Source organism: Strix uralensis, chromosome 3 (genome assembly GCF_047716275.1).
Source record: "Strix uralensis isolate ZFMK-TIS-50842 chromosome 3, bStrUra1, whole genome shotgun sequence".
Taxonomy (NCBI): Eukaryota; Metazoa; Chordata; class Aves; order Strigiformes; family Strigidae; genus Strix; species Strix uralensis.
The window spans coordinates 124857855-124874094 of NC_133974.1; the positions used below are offsets into that span (position 1 = coordinate 124857855).

A 16240-nucleotide genomic window follows, 5' to 3' on the forward strand; every position below is an offset into this window, starting at 1 on the left:
AAAATTACTTAATCTTTTAAGCTGTGTGCTCTATGGGATAGAGGGCCTGTGTTTCTTTATCCCTTTGCCTCATTTAATGGTACAAGACTGGAATCCAGCCTGCAAGACATCAAATCCACTTAATAAAAAATCTGGACAGCATCCAGGAGTCTCTTCTGTGGCTGCAGATGTTACTTTACAGCTACCCCATACTAAGATACATCAGCTAACTAAAGCAGCCATCAGGCTAAAACACAATCAGGCATTTCACTATAGGATGGAGAGGGTATGGATTCTATTTTTAGTTGATATAAAATACCAGCCATGACAGCACAGGGAGAGAGCAGCACGGTAGTCAGCGTAGCGACTAGGTTTAGTCTCCAGTTTCAAACTTGATGTGTGACGGGTAGCAAAAGGCCAATTTAAGACTTTGAAACTGTTGATACTGGTGGTATCTATACGTCTTCGTTGAGACCGTAAGCAAGGAAAGGGCAGTGTTCATTTTTAACACTTTATATCACAAAAAAAATTTCGAGGATGCAAAGGACCTTTTGTACCTTGAAGCATGTCCTGTTGGATGTTAGTAACCAGCTGTAAGCTTTTCAAAGGAGAGTAGGTTCAGCTTGGTGTACTGGAAAAAAATGTGAAGGACCACTACTCTTAGGTTCTTCTGTAGGGATGCTGAGCCAAAGGGCTGACCTAGCTCTGTTTGTAGCAGTGTCTGGCTTGAGTGAAAGCTAGATCAGGTTGTAACGGAAAAATATCATATGGGAAGATTATTTTAAAAAAACAAACCACCACAAACAAACAAAAAACCTGGCTGTCTGAAAGATGTAATTTCTTTGTGCATTTTCAGCATCAGCACGAATTCAGCTATACTGTAGGTTCTGGGTTTTTGTTTTTTTGTTTTTTTTTTTTAATTGAAACCCATGCTTTAAAACAGTCATATTAAATATGCTGCTAGTTTCCAGTTGAAATAATTAGTTACAGTTTAGTTCAGATTGCTGTTGGGCATCTTACAAACAGCAGTTATTAGCAAAATCTGTTTAGGTCCTTAGTTGGTGTTTTCAGGTTTTTTTGACCTTGAAATAGAAATGTTTCATCACTTCATCTGCAAATTAGGAAGCCTGGTATTTTCAAAATATTTTCCAATTTTTAAAAGCTGTAAGATCTTTTTTTTTTACGTTTCAAAATAGAAATAGAAGTCTTTCAGTTAAGAAATTTTTCTTTTTTGTTTTGTTTACCATATCCAGTCCCTAGTGTTGGCAGGAGGTTTTGCTTGGTCTCTTGTGTATCCATGAGTTAACATGCATTTTTTCTTAGCCAATAATTGCTGCTGGATATGAGCCAGGGGTGTGACTTTGAGGGCCTTAATTAAAAGGCTTGGCCAGTTTAACTTACTAAAAATTATATAAATTTTTAGACTTTGAATATACGATTCTAGGGGAAGACTTGGTGATCTATAAATAGAAATAAATGGTGTTGCTTTTGAGATTGACTTCTGTAATCAGAAGTGTTAACTTCTGTTTCAGGAGGCAGCTTGGAAGCAATGTAACAACTTAATTAAACAGATTGAGCAGGAAGAGGAGTAGTTCTAATTTTGCAGTCTTTGGAACAGTTACTTAGCTGTAAATACTGATGAAATAATTTCACTTCTTACGGCCATACCTCCATCTTAAAGCAGCTCATGAAAAGCCACCAATATGAAATGGGGCATCTCATGGGAGATGGTAGTGGCAATTTCTAGTGGCCTATGACAGTTCCTTGGAAAGCACATGCAAAACGTTTTTAACTCTGGTAATTAATGTTTTTTCTTAACATGCAAGAAAATCATAGATTTAATTTTGAAAACTATCTGTGTATAGCTTACTGCTACAAAATTTATCACGCTGGCTTGTTTTTTACATTTTGAAGGCCTCATTAAGCTTGAAGAGGACGAGGTCTGTAGAGGCTTTGGGGCATTTTGTTTTCCTTAGTGTGCAAGTGTGTGACTTTGGGACCCAATTTTAAATGCAAAGTTCCCATGTTTCTCTGTGGTGTTTTGATGCTCTAGCTGCTCCATGGATTTCCAGTAGCTGGTGCATTATTGCAGTTGGTAAAATCTTCTAGTTTTGTGCCCCTGAAGGGTGGCAGAAAGATGTGTTATTTCCACCAGTGCTCCAGCTATTGAGGAGTGTTCCTCCAGGTAACTGGGCGCTTTGCTGAAAGCGGGCGATTCATAATCCTGTGGTTGGCCATACAGCCAAGGTGATGCCAGAATCAGAGTTGAGAAAGCAGTTCAAGATCTCATCTTTCAACACCCTCCTTCCCCAAAAGTGAGTTCATACTTCTTGATACCGTATCTGTGGTATGGCAGTGACTGAGAGCACCTGACAGTATTTGCAAAGTCTGGTCTCCTGGGCAGAGATAGGGGAAAGGAGCTAGCACAGCATGTAATGTTTCACTTCCCCGCCCCCCCCTCCTTTTTTTTTTTTTTTTTTCTTCCCTCTTTGTGATATTAATTTGCAAAAGCAAAAGGAGGCCGCTGACAGATGAAGAACCTTTAATTGGAGAGCTCATTGTGCGTGGGCCAGGAATGTCCATGTCTTAGAATAAATGTGGATTAATTTAGGGCTCAGTAAAGTCATCGTTTAGAAAACTAAGTGTGAGTTTGTGTCATACTGGCCCTTCCACACTGCTCCCTGTATGGACACAGCATACCTTAGATCTGCCCCTTAGCTTACTGTATACTTGTGTCATGCCACCTGGTGCTAGGCTACAATCTTCTTCACAGTGTAAATCAAGAGTTTGCACTGTTTTTATGGCTTCAAGCATATATTCAAGCTTTTCAAACTTTCCAGTATTGAAGAAGCAGACTACTGTTTTAGTGCTCATTTGCTCTTCATAGGTATCAGTCTTTTTAATTAAAACCACTGATTACTGTATAAGCATCTCAGTCCTGTAATCTGGGCACCTGAGGCAGGTGATAGGAACTTTCTCTTTAGACAAACACAACAATCTGGTACCATTCTGTGCTTGCTGCCCACTCGGAAACCTTTAGTATGTTCACAATTTTTGTGTATCTTCCAACAATAAAAGTTGCTTTTTGTAATCCAAAACATGGCCTTAAGGAACAAAACCAAACATGAAAACCCTGGTGTTGTTGGTTTGGAAGGGAGCTTTAAAAGCCAGATTCTCTTACTCCTGCCCATGCTGAACTGTAATTTTCTTCAGGATGAGTCCATGGATTGCAAGGAGAGGAGGATGGACATTAATGCACTGTCACTGCTGACTTGCTTTGTCGGAGTACTAACATGGACATTGGAATCTCTGTGGAGCAGAAGTCAATCTGTGTGTGAATGTGAAACTCTTCGAGGCAGAAAGGACAGCAAAGATCATCCTTTTCTTTAATTACTCATAGTAGACTATGCAGAATTTCTTAAATCTATTTTAGACAAATTAGAGGAAGAAGATTCTGTTGTGAATAGTTCAATTTCCTAACACCATGGTTTTGGTGAAAGATACATGCTTTTCTTCTGTTCTGCGGGAATTGCAGAAAAATAAATTATTTTTCCTCTACTGTTTCCAGATTGAAAAACAGAAGGGCCTTCTGTTCGAATGCTATTTGGAAAAAAAAAAATTATGCAAAATGGAATAGGATCTGTTTTGTAATGGGGTCTGATTAAAACTGACAATGGTGTGCCGGGAAGTGTCTTGCATATTTTTAGTACAGAAATATATTGTTTAATGTGGGCATTTGTTTTTGATGGGTTGAAGCTATGTTTCAGGCAGCATTTGTCAGTCAGAGTTTCATTTTAGTTTTGCTTTTTGCACTTTTTATTGTGAGAATACATCTAACAAACTTGCAGTGCTTCAAAGTAAGAAGGGATAACACACAATAGTTTAAGGTATCCTCAGTAATGCACGTACATTGTTGTATGGAGATACTATCTTTGGTCTATAGATAGGTAGGTCATGGAGCATGACTAAAATCAAAGGGAGGGTTGATGCTGCTCAATGTCTGTCTTAAAATTTTCTGAAGGATGTATAGTCAGTGGGGACAGGAGCTGGAATTCGAATTCAAAATTCCTGGTTTACTTGCTCAATTTGGCTAAAACTGTGTTTCCCTTGTTACTAATCTGTTTTATTGTTTTACACCACAATGGACATGGACATTCATGAAGAGAGGGGCAGATAATGCTGATGCTTGTGTCTCCTTAAGGAAGTGCAGGATGTGGAGACTGGGTGTATGGAGGTCTGCCTTCAGCACTTGAGTTTAGCAGATAGATGGTCTAGCACTTCACCTTCTTAAACCAGCTTTCAAATGCACTGTTACACATAAGGTGAAAATGAATTTGATTTCTAACTGGTTTGTGTTTATTCACTTGGCAGTTGTCAGGCCCCAGCTCTGCAGGGAAGAGGATCAGAACCGCAAGCTCACAGTGGGTCAGGACTGGGTGGGCTGCGCGAGCAGGTTTGCGTAGTGCCTGCTCTTGCCACGCGCTGCTCGGGAGGAATAACCTATCAAGTCTAAACTGATAGCTTTTTTAAAAAACATTGATCCATTATTGTTAAAATGTAGAAGACTAAATATTCTGAAAAAAGAACGTAAAAAGGAAAATCGGCATCTGAGAAAGATCTGACTCATGGTAGGCTCCTGTGAACTTTCCACTATAAAGCAACACGCTCCACTCTTTCCATTTAAGGTTTGTCCAAGTGCTCCCTTAGCCACTGCTCTTCCCGGCCAGTTAGCCTGAGCTCCTGCTAGCCACGCACAAAAACCTGAACTGTGTTCCATGGTGGTCTAATGCTCTGAACTTACTCAACTGGGGAGGTTGGTATTACGTGCAAGCCTTTAGGTGGCCTTCAGCAGCGCTTGTTTTTTGTAGGCATTGTTTGTTATAGGGTATTGGGAGGTATTTTGAAGCTCTGGTGTGCTAGGATGTCTAGTGTAAGCATGAGGACTAAGCATTGCTGCATAAATGTCTGCTTAAGGGGAGTGTCCATGAGTACAGGAGAGTGAGATAAGAGATCCACTTGGTCCTTCTGGTGCAGTACGCTTAACCCCTCCTTGGGACAAGCAAGGCTAAATTGGATCAGGCAAAGAAAGCTTCTACGTGGAGGGCAGATGGATGTGACACAAAATTCAGGGACTAGTCAAGGCATTCTCCTGTTACTGCCAAAAGGATGTTAAAGAACACCATTTCTGAAGACTAGGGTCAGTTTGTATGTTCTACAATATAAAATTATGTTGCAAAAATCTTTAGGAAAGTATTTTGCTAGATAGTCCTGTTGAGTTTGTTTTGCTCAAGATTCTTTGCTGCAATAACTCCTTGAAAAATGAAGCTGAATCTGTCCTTGTCGCTTGGTCTGAATAATGGATGAACTTGGGCTTTGTTTAATCCAGCTCATTCTGCAAACTTCGTTTGTGTTTGGTTTAAGAAAACCAAGTCATCAGCAGTACATATTACACATTCCACGCTCAGCCTCGCAAATAGATGCTGTGCAGATTCAGTAGGTCTGACTGCACTTGTAAAACAGTCGTAATGTCTCGCTTTGTCCCTTTTTTGTTTAAAGCAAGCAAAGCCAGACTGAAGCGTCTTTTGAAAAGCAAAGCATAATCTTGAGACATAAGTCTTGTAGAGGTCAATCCATTTAGCTGCAGATGTACTAAAAAAACCTAAAATTCAGTTCACAAGGAAAATCCTGGTCCTTTGACAGTTTGTGTAGTCTTGAAAAAATATGTAGAGACCTCTGGTGGGAAGAAAGGAAGCAGGAATTTCCTGTGTTAAGCATAGAAAGTGAAGATGCAGAAGTGGAGGGATCTCAGCTATGGTATCTTCTTGCTATGCCTGTTTTAATGATAACTTTCTTGAAATTTCCTAGCCTTATTAAGACTAGATGGGAAGACTAGAGGGAAGAACAAGCTTTTTCTTGTTTTAGGGGCTTGATGCTTGTTCCGCGATGTGTTAGGTTGAGACTGTTGTTTTGATTCAGGTAGTCTGACGTGGTAATGCTGTGAGATGGTTCAGAAGTCTGTTCACAGGCCTTGCGCAGGAATCTGCAGTGAAGTAGGAGCAGACAGGCTAGACCAGGTGAACGTGGCAGCCATCCTACCTTAATTTGCTGGTGGATGTGTCCTGGCATCTTGTACAACTACGCTGGACGATGTCTGGGTACAGAGTGTTTTGAATACCCTTAACTTCCTCCGTGGAAACCCCAAACCCCTTCCTGAAATGCAAAGCTTCATCTCGTAATGTACTTCATCTTATCATTAGCTCAGATGGCTTTTATCTGCACGGCATTTTATTTTCTTCTTAATGTTTCTGGCTTTTGCAATCAGTGTTGTACCTTCACTCAGCAAGAGGACTCATCTGGCAAGTGCATCAACACATGACATAATTCTTACCAGTGTCTCTAGGCCTGTTTAAAGCATCGGTGGTGACTCGACTGCGCTTCCCAGAGTTGTAGGCAGCCATAGAATTTCATTGATCGTGACCAACAGGAAATTCTGAAGGAAAAAAAACTTGGTACAAGGCTCGTGAAAGGCCATTGCTTGATTAGTTCCTTGACTAATGGTAATGTATGCCATAGCATAGGTCCCAGTGCAGAAGACTGCACTGCAAAGAGAGCTTTTCAAAGTAATTACCTGTAAAATGAGGAAAAGTAACGTTCATCCTGAATTAATGGTGGTATAGAACTCATCACATTTATTTTTAAGAGACTATTAGCCTTGATAGCATTCCAGCAGTCATGTAGAAAGCTGTGTGCTGGTGGGGAGGGAGGATTGGTTCCTAATGAAAACCTGGCACATTGTGCTGGTATGCACAATGCAGAGAGGACAAAAGGCTATTAAAAAAAACCCAAAACCAACAAACTTATCAGAAGTACTTTGACATTACTCCTCAAGTAATTGTTTTTATCCTTCAATAGGTGCATCTGCATGCTATTGTGCTCACACTGCTGCTTCTCTTGTTAATTATACTCTTTTGGGCTTGCTTCACAAGAGTAGTCTAGCAGCCCGTAATAATTAATGCAGTTCAAATCAAACATAGTAAGAATAAAACAAGCTCAACTAAAAAAAAAAAAAAGGGGGGGGGGCCAAACCCCAGCACTTAGGGAATTTGAGGCCAAAACAAACATGCAGGCTGTAGTGTGTCTGTGTACAGATGAAAAAGGGACCTCTACAAAAAAGATACCTTGTCCATTACATAGAAGATTATTGACTGTTATTTAAATACAATGATACCTTGTTACAAACAAATACTGTTACTATTTTCTTTCACAAAAGGTTGTTAGTCTTGCCATTGGCTTCAGTGTCCATAATTAAAGTTAAGTGCATTTGCAATTCTTTCCAGCAGCAGCATCTAAACATGAGTCTTCTGCGGGTTTTTTTTTTGTTATCAAATGATAAGTTAGGTGAAGAAATAGGTCCTGGTTAATGTTATCTGCTTCTGCTAAAAGGTTTACAAAACAAGCTAACGGGAAACCAATACCTTTTATGTCCTTCTTTCACAAATGATATTTGGAGAGTTCTGTAATCAAAATATTGTGCCAAATATTTCCTGGAATGAGCAAACCAAACCCCAGAAGACCTTGAATCTTGCACAACCTCCTTCTCAGTCAGTGAAATTTGTGGCATATAAGGTGATGATCAGATGACATAGTTTTTTCCAGTCTGTGGAATGTTTTTATTACTTTATGTAATAATTGTGGATATGGCAAAGTCTGGTTCTGTTATTTAGTTAGTTATTTATTTAATTAATCAGTTGTTTCAACAGGAGAATTGAAGATACCAGAATCATGGCTTCCATCTGTCAGGAAAAGCAGGCATGGTTTTGAATTATAGATGTTTTATTAATCTGCATTTTAAAGCTCATTTTAGTTACTTGGTATGCAGGGCAGCAATGAAGCTCTTTTTCTGAGTCACAAACTTTGAAATCATAATCTTCCCTGCTTCTTTGCTGAGTACGTTTCACTTGTAAATACTACAATAAGTTTACTGCTATAAACGGCCTTTTTTTGGGAATAGTTCCTTGTGAACCACACAAAAATGAGTAAGTAACAAATGCAAGTTTATGGTAGGCTTTATAAAATATGATCTCTCAGTACCTGCTGCTGGGTCCCTGCCTTTCATGGTGGCAGTGTCTGACACCCCAGTGCTGGTGATTTCCTTCGGCTCCCCCTTCCAGGGATCTGCCGCTGCTTTGGCAATGCTGCGTACTGGCATGGGGTGAAACGCAAAGCACCGCCGAGGCAATCGTCTTAGATTCCAGTACAGTATGAAATACTCGCGCTGAAAGGCTGGTGGTGTTGAATTGTCTAGATTGAAGCAATTACTTAGCGTGGAGACGTAGCTGTTCAGCTACAGCCCAGTTCTTTCTTCCACTCCAACCCCATCGTCTTAGGGCTAGCGGTGTGTTGTTCCTTACCTTAAACGTACTGGCTTTGTTGGAGCTGAGTAAGTGACTATCTAAAAGCTGGTGGGATTAAAGGAATAAGAAATACTGTTCATGCAGCACAGGAAACTTTTTTTTTTATAGCTGACCATTAATATTTATTTGTCTTGCACCATTGTGGATTTTGTATTTGCAATGATCTCCGAGTTTACAAAGTAAACTTGTAAACTTACAAAACTGGTCTTCAGCCTAATTCTTTAGAAGTGATTTTTATTTGCTTTTATTGCTGGTTAATGAGCAGCCCAGGTTTATGATGTTGAAGGAGGGGAGAAGTCTGAAGTAGGAAAATATTAAATGCTTTAAACAAGCAAACTACATTATGTGGTTTTGGCTGTTTCCTAGCACTGAGACATCACTAATAACCTTGAATGCAAATTTCCTGATTAAAATATGAGCTGAGCTTTTTCTTCTAGAAGTATATTGGCATAAAAGAGCAATGAACAGATTGTGAAAGAGAAGGTTGCTCCTGGCTTTGTTTGTAAAACAGTTCTATGGAGATATTTTTAAAATCTTGGGTTTGTGACTTTCTTGAAGAAAATCCCTTAGAAAAACTGCTGTTCTTTCTGTTTTCAGTTAAGCATGTGGTATGCTCAGTAGGGAAACTCATCCTTTGGGATATTTTCTTCTCTTTCCTTCTCTCCCCATTCCATTTTGCTAAATTTTCTGTCCCCATATTGTGATGGCCTTCCTCGTTTTATTTTGGCAAAGTACCTCTGGATGTGGATTTCTCTCATACTTGAAGCTGAAGGAGCAAAGTATACTCAGTACTTAACAAAATAAATATACCAGTGAAGGAGCCTAGGGGAGTAAGTGCTGCGTGTGCTCTCCCATCAGTGTGGCTCAAAATTGAGACTCTAGTTGGCTTTTTCATGGTAGTGTGTGTCTTTATATTCCTGGCCAAGGGAGTTTTTCAAAATTTGGAAATAAATCCAGGCTTGGTGACAACTGTGTGTATGTGATGCAGACGCAGGTCTCCAGCATTGAAGCGCCAGCTGTCTCTGACAACCTGTGTAAAGCCAAGCAAGCAACGGCACACTTTAAAATTAAATGAGAGAATTAGAATTAAATGTAAGGTCAATTACCAACACGACACACACACAGCAGTATCACAGGAGATGACTGTCATGTTTAACTGCCCATCTCTGCTTTTTTTTTTTTTAATTTATTTTTCCCTTGTCCAGACTGGGAGGCATTTCTGAATTGAGGCTTGTCAATACCTGACAATTGTTTTATGCTACTTAGTTTTTCAGAGTAACTCTGTTGTGTCTACATATAGCTTCTTCTTCACTCTTTTTATTTTTTTGAGGCATCTGGGATAGCCGTGAGTCTCTTCCAGAAAAATTATCTGTGTTGTAGGACTGCAGGTGTGGATTCATTCCTAATTTGAATCAACTTGCTTTGGCGCTAACACTGACGCTCCTCCTGTTTCCTCACTTTGCTTTGCTCCCTTGCTTCTCTTGGCCCATTTGTTTGCACATGCGTATAAATGTTCTTGGGCCATCTCCACCGGGGCTGGCGGCCTGGTTTAGATGTTGGCACCACATGGAGCTGGGTGTGCTGCTTTGCTTTTGCAGCTTGTGTCTTGTTTTACCTCTGGGGAGATGATCCAGTGCCATTGTAAGAAAAAATCCATTCTGATGCCAAGATAAATAAGACAAGATCAAAACATATCTAGAGGGACAAAGCAGCATCACCGTTACCTGATCTGGAGCTGCCAGAAAGGAAGTGACCTGTGTAGGATCCTTCTTAGCCTCCCTCACAGGACCTCTGGAGACCTGAGTGCTCTTCTGATGGAAACCTGTGGAAATTTACTCTTGAAATCCATGTGTGGGAATTCAATTTTTTCATGATCTACTGAGTATACCATGAAGAATGTCTTCTTGTCTCTTACATGTTTTGGCTGGCTGGTGTTCCTGTACACCCGAGCAGGCCAAGGCCACCACAAGTGTAGTGGCTGGCTGACCTGGCGAGAAGAAATAGGGAAGAGACATGTTGCTGAGTACTGTATCCCTTCAGATGAGAGGGAGAAGAGGTGAAGAGCTGGTGGCAGTGTGGAATTGTGCTCTTCCCGTTAATCTCTGCAGGTGGTGTTCTGCCTTTTCCTACTGAAGCTCTTATTTGTGACTCCTGGGACACAGAGTCCCACTCTGAGGGAGGGTTGTCCTCAGTGTAGCCACTGGTACTGCAGAAATGCATCTTCCTTTCACGTTTTTTTTAATTTTTCCTTCCCTTCCCCACCTTCCCCTGCTTTTGGCATTTTTTTTGTACTCAGAGGCAAGCTTAGGAGAATGAGTCAAGGTTAAATTGAATTTGGTTGATGAGCTAGTTTCTGAAATAAGTCAGCTTTAAAGTGCAAAGTGAAATAACTCTGGAAAAAGTTGTTTATCGTAGGCATGGGTTTGGATTTCTTTGCTTCAAGGAAATTGCTTGGGGGTGTTGTTTTTTCCTGGTGACACAAACACAGCTCCCATCAAAGTGAATGGGGCTGTGTGCCAACAGATGAGAACCTCACATCTGACCCCAAGTGGGCAAAGAGCTTTTGAAGTACAACATGACCTCATTACCAAGCTAGATTTTACAGGAGAAGCATCAAGCAGAGCAAACCTACACTTTAGGTCACCTAAACAAGCCATAAGAGTGAATTTACACAGTTTAAAATGCAGTAGGCTATTTCACTTTCAGTTTATCCCAACCTGGAAGTTAAGGAATATATTAAAGGAGTAAGGTGGGATCTATCTTTAACTCTGTTTTTCAGAAGAACTTTAGTTCTGCTGAGTTTAAATATAAATCATAGGTGGAGTATTAGCTTTATTGTAGCCTGCAGAAACGAACAGCTCAGTGGGAAGTTATATAACACGGTGGCCAGCACTTCAGTGCTTAAAATGACTATTAAAACAGTTGGATTTTCATTTGAAAAGTTGGTTATGAAGTAGATAGTCTCCCTGTGATGAAATACTAGGATAGCAGTATGAACACTGCTTTTTTTTATTCAGAATACTTGCGTGGATTTTTTTGGGGTGCATCTTTTAATAATGATTTGAGCACATTATATCTTGACTTTTCCTCAGTTACATCCATTTTTTTCCCCCCATGATCTTTTTTAACATGAAAGAGGGTTTTCTGTGGCTTTAGAAAGGCAAGGATTCTTATACCAGTGTCTCAAAAATCTGAGTAGCACTTTTTTGCCAGGCAGAGTTGCAGGTTTAGTACTTTTAAGTGGAGATGTGAACTTCATTGAAAAACCATCTGTGGGTGGATTTGCAGTCAGGATTGTTGTTGGAATTTGGGTCATCAGCCAGAAAACAAAGCCAGAATGGAGGGTCAGGAGTCTCTGGAAGAGGGGTCCTGGGTCTGGAAGTGGGACCAGAAATGTGGTCATAAGGTAGGAAGTGTATCATGGGCCAAAAAAAAAAAAGCCTGGAAGTTAAGTCAATATCAAAAATCACCGAGACAACTGTGAAACTAATAACGTAGAAGTAATAGGGCTGTAACTATTAGCCAAGAAATAAATCTTAAGAAATTTAAAGAGAAAATAATTTGTATTGAAAGTATCCTTTATTGAGGTTTCCATCTACATTCATTACAAATACCAAATAAACAATTGCTTGGAGAGCCACACTGAGTTTCAACGTGTTTGTCCTTCTGAGTAGAAGTTCAGGAAGCGCCGATTTACCTGTCTGTGGTTGTCCAAGGAGATTTTGAGGAGTAATACTTGATTGTTCTTGTTGTTAGAGGTATTCAAGTAGAAAAAATAATCTTTTTGGGGATGCAAAAGTTAAATTGCCTGTTTTCTTTGCTACTTAGCATTACCTTTTCAATATGTCTGTGTAGAAATTCAAATTAGAATTTGCACTGATGTTTATTTTGGGTATCAGATTGTTTTCAAGGTGTCTTTAAAGAGGCTGGATCCTGTTCTCTGCCCCATGGAAGAGTTCCTGCTCAGGTGTGCTGCTGGCTCTGGGGAGATGCCCACAGGCAAGGAGAGCAGGAGGAGAACAATGACATTAGTGTGTGGATTGGAGGACAGCCTTTTTCTATAAATACACATTATTTTTCCTATTAAATGACTGATGCTGAGAGTGGTTTTTAGATGGGCTATTTTTAAGAGATAATGTATCCACTAAGGATGTGATTATATATTGCAAGAGTTTTATTATAGATTGTTTACGTATTGATCTTGTTCTAAATTAAGCTGTTTCTTCCTTATCTTCAACAGGCAGCCAGATAAACTAGTGGTGGTTTGGACAAGAAGAAGCCGAAGAAAATCCTCTAAGGTTGGTTGATTTCTTAATAAGTCCCAACTTCAATGATAAGAAGGGTCATCTGTTTGAGGGACTGGTTTCTTGAGTGTGGGGAGCAGCCAAATAAATGAGAAATATTTAAATTGTTTTTCTTTTCTTTTTAACTCAGTTTAGATGCAAAGTTCAAAATAAGCTGCTGTTGATGTCAACACTAATTTATGGAAACACTTAACCCTGATTTCAGCTTTGGTTATTTGTTTAGCAGAACTGTATCATCATCAGTTCAATTTCAGTTATTAATTGCTAGACCTAATTAGAAAGGAGAATCTGTTTCACTACTAGAAGTGTATTAAACATAATAATAAAAAAAAAGTAATAAAGAATCTGACATCGCTGCAGTAGGGAGATGAAGTCTGAATAAGAGGCTATTTCACAACTAGAAAATACTACAAACCAGTAAGAATGAATGCAGGCTCTTTCATCTAGTAGTGTATACTTGAATTAAATTTTAACATTTTACTTCCACAAACACTGTGAGGAAGCCTGTGAATTTGTGTTTTGTGGAAGGTTTAGACTAGATGTCAGGAAGTATTTCTTTACAGAACGGGTTATTAGGCAGTGGAATGGATTGCCCAGGGAGGTGGTAGAGTCCCCATCCCTGGAGGTGTTTAAGAGTAGGGTCAACATAGCGCTGAGAGATATGGTGTAGATGGGAACTGGCAGTGTTAGATCAATGGTTGGACTGGATGATCTTCAAGGTCCTTTCCAACCTAGTTGATTCTGTGATTCTGTAATGACTTGGTAGCCTAAGGAAAGGGAAGCTCTAAGTGAAGTCTGCCCAGTATTTGGGCATTCATGAAGTTTGTCTTGCATGTGGTTTGCTTTTTTGATGTGCAGAAATTTTCAAGCAGAGTAGCCCTCTCTTCTGTGAGCTTCACCTTCCTTTTCTTCCTGCAGTACAAAATCTGAAAGCCTTATGAGATTACTGTCTATTTGTTAAATGCTGCTCAGTTTGTCTAGACTACTGAATTTTACTGCTCTGACAGTAAGATGCAGTTAGCCTCTGTGGAGCCTCCTTTGGGTCTGGGTTGAAGGGAAAGGCGAGACAGTCTCGGTGTGTGGCTTGGTTTCCATAGAAAACAAAGCATAAAAAAACCCCACAACACTCTCCATTTACACTGAGATTGAAACAAATGGCAAGCATTTCTAAACCTCCACACTGTCTAAGGACAATGTCTTCTTAGGGTGCGGTATTATTGACTAGTAAGAGTAAAATCTGTTGTCAATCCTAGCAGTCAGTTGTTGCTTACGGAGGTGGGGAGCCTATTTCATGCGTACAGCAGGCAAGGCCTTTGAACACTGGTTGTATTGCAGGATTTGTTTTGTTGCATTGTGTCTTCCTGTGTAGGACTGTCCCCCATCTGTCCAAAAATTTGTGAAGGGCAACACAAATGAGCCAGGAAAGAGTGTCCTAACTACTGGGCAGGTTTGCAGGGGGAAGGAGTGTGTGCTATTTTCCTCCCTTCCCGGGAGCATCTCCTCTTCAAGATGACTCAGCCATACTTGCTCATTCCCTCTCCCCATAGCTCTTGCCTCTGACCCTGGTCAGGTTTATGGCAAGTGGTCTTGAGCTCAGCCTTTTAATAATTCTTTAATGCTTCACTCAAATAGAGATGGTCTAAGCTCCTTTTTTTGGTGTATGCATGTAACTCAAAATGATACTTCCAAGAACTCTAGGATGGTGGAGAGAGGGCACCCACGATAGATAAGATATCATGAAATAATTATATGTTGAAGAACTTAAATGTTTAGAAAATGTGATACGCAGTTTCCTACACTACTCCGGAGAGGGGAGTAGTTTTTTTTTGGGGGGGGGGTTTTACCACTCTTTTTCTGACTACTTTTTCTGGTTGTCATGCATATTTGCTGTATCTTTTAATTTGAGGTCTAAGCTGTTTTATCTGACTGAAAGTAACTGCACAACCAAATGCCTACTCCAGTGTGTGCATCCTAAATTCTGCTTTAGGGTATGAGAACCCAAAGGTGTTACCTTGTGAGTAAGCAAGGTTATGAACTTAGTCTGGCACCTTTTCCAAGGTAACTGCTGCTGTTCCATGTTTGTACTCTTCAGCAAAGTCAGTCAGACTATTCCTCTTTCATCGAAGGATAATCTAGCTCAAGTTACCGTGATTTTGTTGCATGGTGTATATTTAGGTAGTAACTGCTGATGTATGGTGTCTGTTGTGGCTTACCCTATGATAACTTTTCTACTTTATTTTCATTTGATTTCTGTAGAACAGAAAGAGAAAAGAGAATATAGAACAGTAAATTCAGTATTTACAGAAGCATTGTAACTCTAAAAAGCCCAGTGAAAAGCGAGGTATTTGTCCATGAATGACTGGTTTGTTGAGATTCAGAATATGTTCAGAAACAGAAGCCATAACAAAAGTCCAGTAGGTCTTTGTGAAGTGATGGGCTTCTGCGTCTGGTGTTATGGCCATGATGCTGTAGGCTCCAATGGCAACATTTCATTGAGGTGAGAGGATTTTCTGACACTCGCTCAGCTTTTTGGGCTTGAAGTTTTTTCAGCTGGACCATAAAGTTCCAGACTATGTCCTCCCATGAATGTCCTCTCTTTTGATCACCAGGCAGTAGAAGCAACTCTTGGATAAACTGACAGATTTACCTGAGACTCAGAAAAGTCTTTTGCTAACTAATTAATTGATGCTTACTAAGATCCCACAAAGGTACTTTGAAAGAGGCTGAGTGGCCCTGAGGCCTGGGCAGAGGGTAGAGTTAATTTTAAAGCTTAGGTAGTTGATGTGATTTCAGCTGTTTGGGTCCAAGACTGTAGATCAATAAATGTTCTTGATCTCTTAGTCATCCTGCCAGTAAAATACTTTATTCAACATATTTGTTTCATCTAATTGCTTTCTTGGAAGCAAGTCAAATGAATATTTCCTCTTATTTTACTTTTGATGGGTGCTGGGCTCAGTAAGTACAAAGCATTAATAATCTTCTATGTTTTTCAGCTTCTTTGAGAAGGAGGAGGAGAGGGATGAGGCCTTACCTTACTGTAAAGATGTTGTAAAGACTTCTTTGGAGGTTATGATTTATTTTCTGGATTTTTCAGATCATTAGGGATAAAGAGGGATAGCCCTGACTCACAGACTCCCAGAATGGTTGAGATTGGAAGAGGTCATCTGGTCCAACCCGTCTGCTTAAGCAGGGCCACCTAAAGGTGGTTGCCCAGGACTCTGTCCAGATGGCTTTTGAATATCTCCAAGATGGGACACGCCACAACCTCTCAGGGCAGCTTGTGCCAGTGCTTGGTCACCCTCATGGTGAAAAAGTGTTTCCTGATGTTCAGAGGGAACCTCCTGTTTCACTTTTTGCCCACTGACTGGTCCTGTCACTGGGCACCACCAAGGAGAGCCTGACTCTTGTATTCTTTGCACCCTCCCTTCAGGTATATAAAGACTGCCCTATAAGATTCCCCTGAGCCTTCTCTTCTCCAGGTCAAACAGTCCCAGCTGTCTCAGCTATTCCTCCTATGAGAGATGATCCAGTCCCTTAAACATT

The 16240-nt window shown here is 40.2% G+C and overlaps 1 protein-coding gene across 7 annotated transcripts in view; it reads left to right on the forward strand.

Annotated features, from left to right (window-relative positions):
* EHBP1 (EH domain binding protein 1) overlaps positions 1–16240 on the forward strand; it is a 228255-nt gene that overhangs the window by 19100 nt on the left and 192915 nt on the right. For all 7 annotated transcript variants that reach the window (XM_074864301.1, XM_074864302.1, XM_074864305.1 and 4 more), the window contains exon 3: positions 12634–12691. In XM_074864301.1, coding sequence (XP_074720402.1) covers positions 12634–12691 — 58 coding nt within the window. The remainder of the gene's footprint in view (positions 1–12633; positions 12692–16240) is intronic.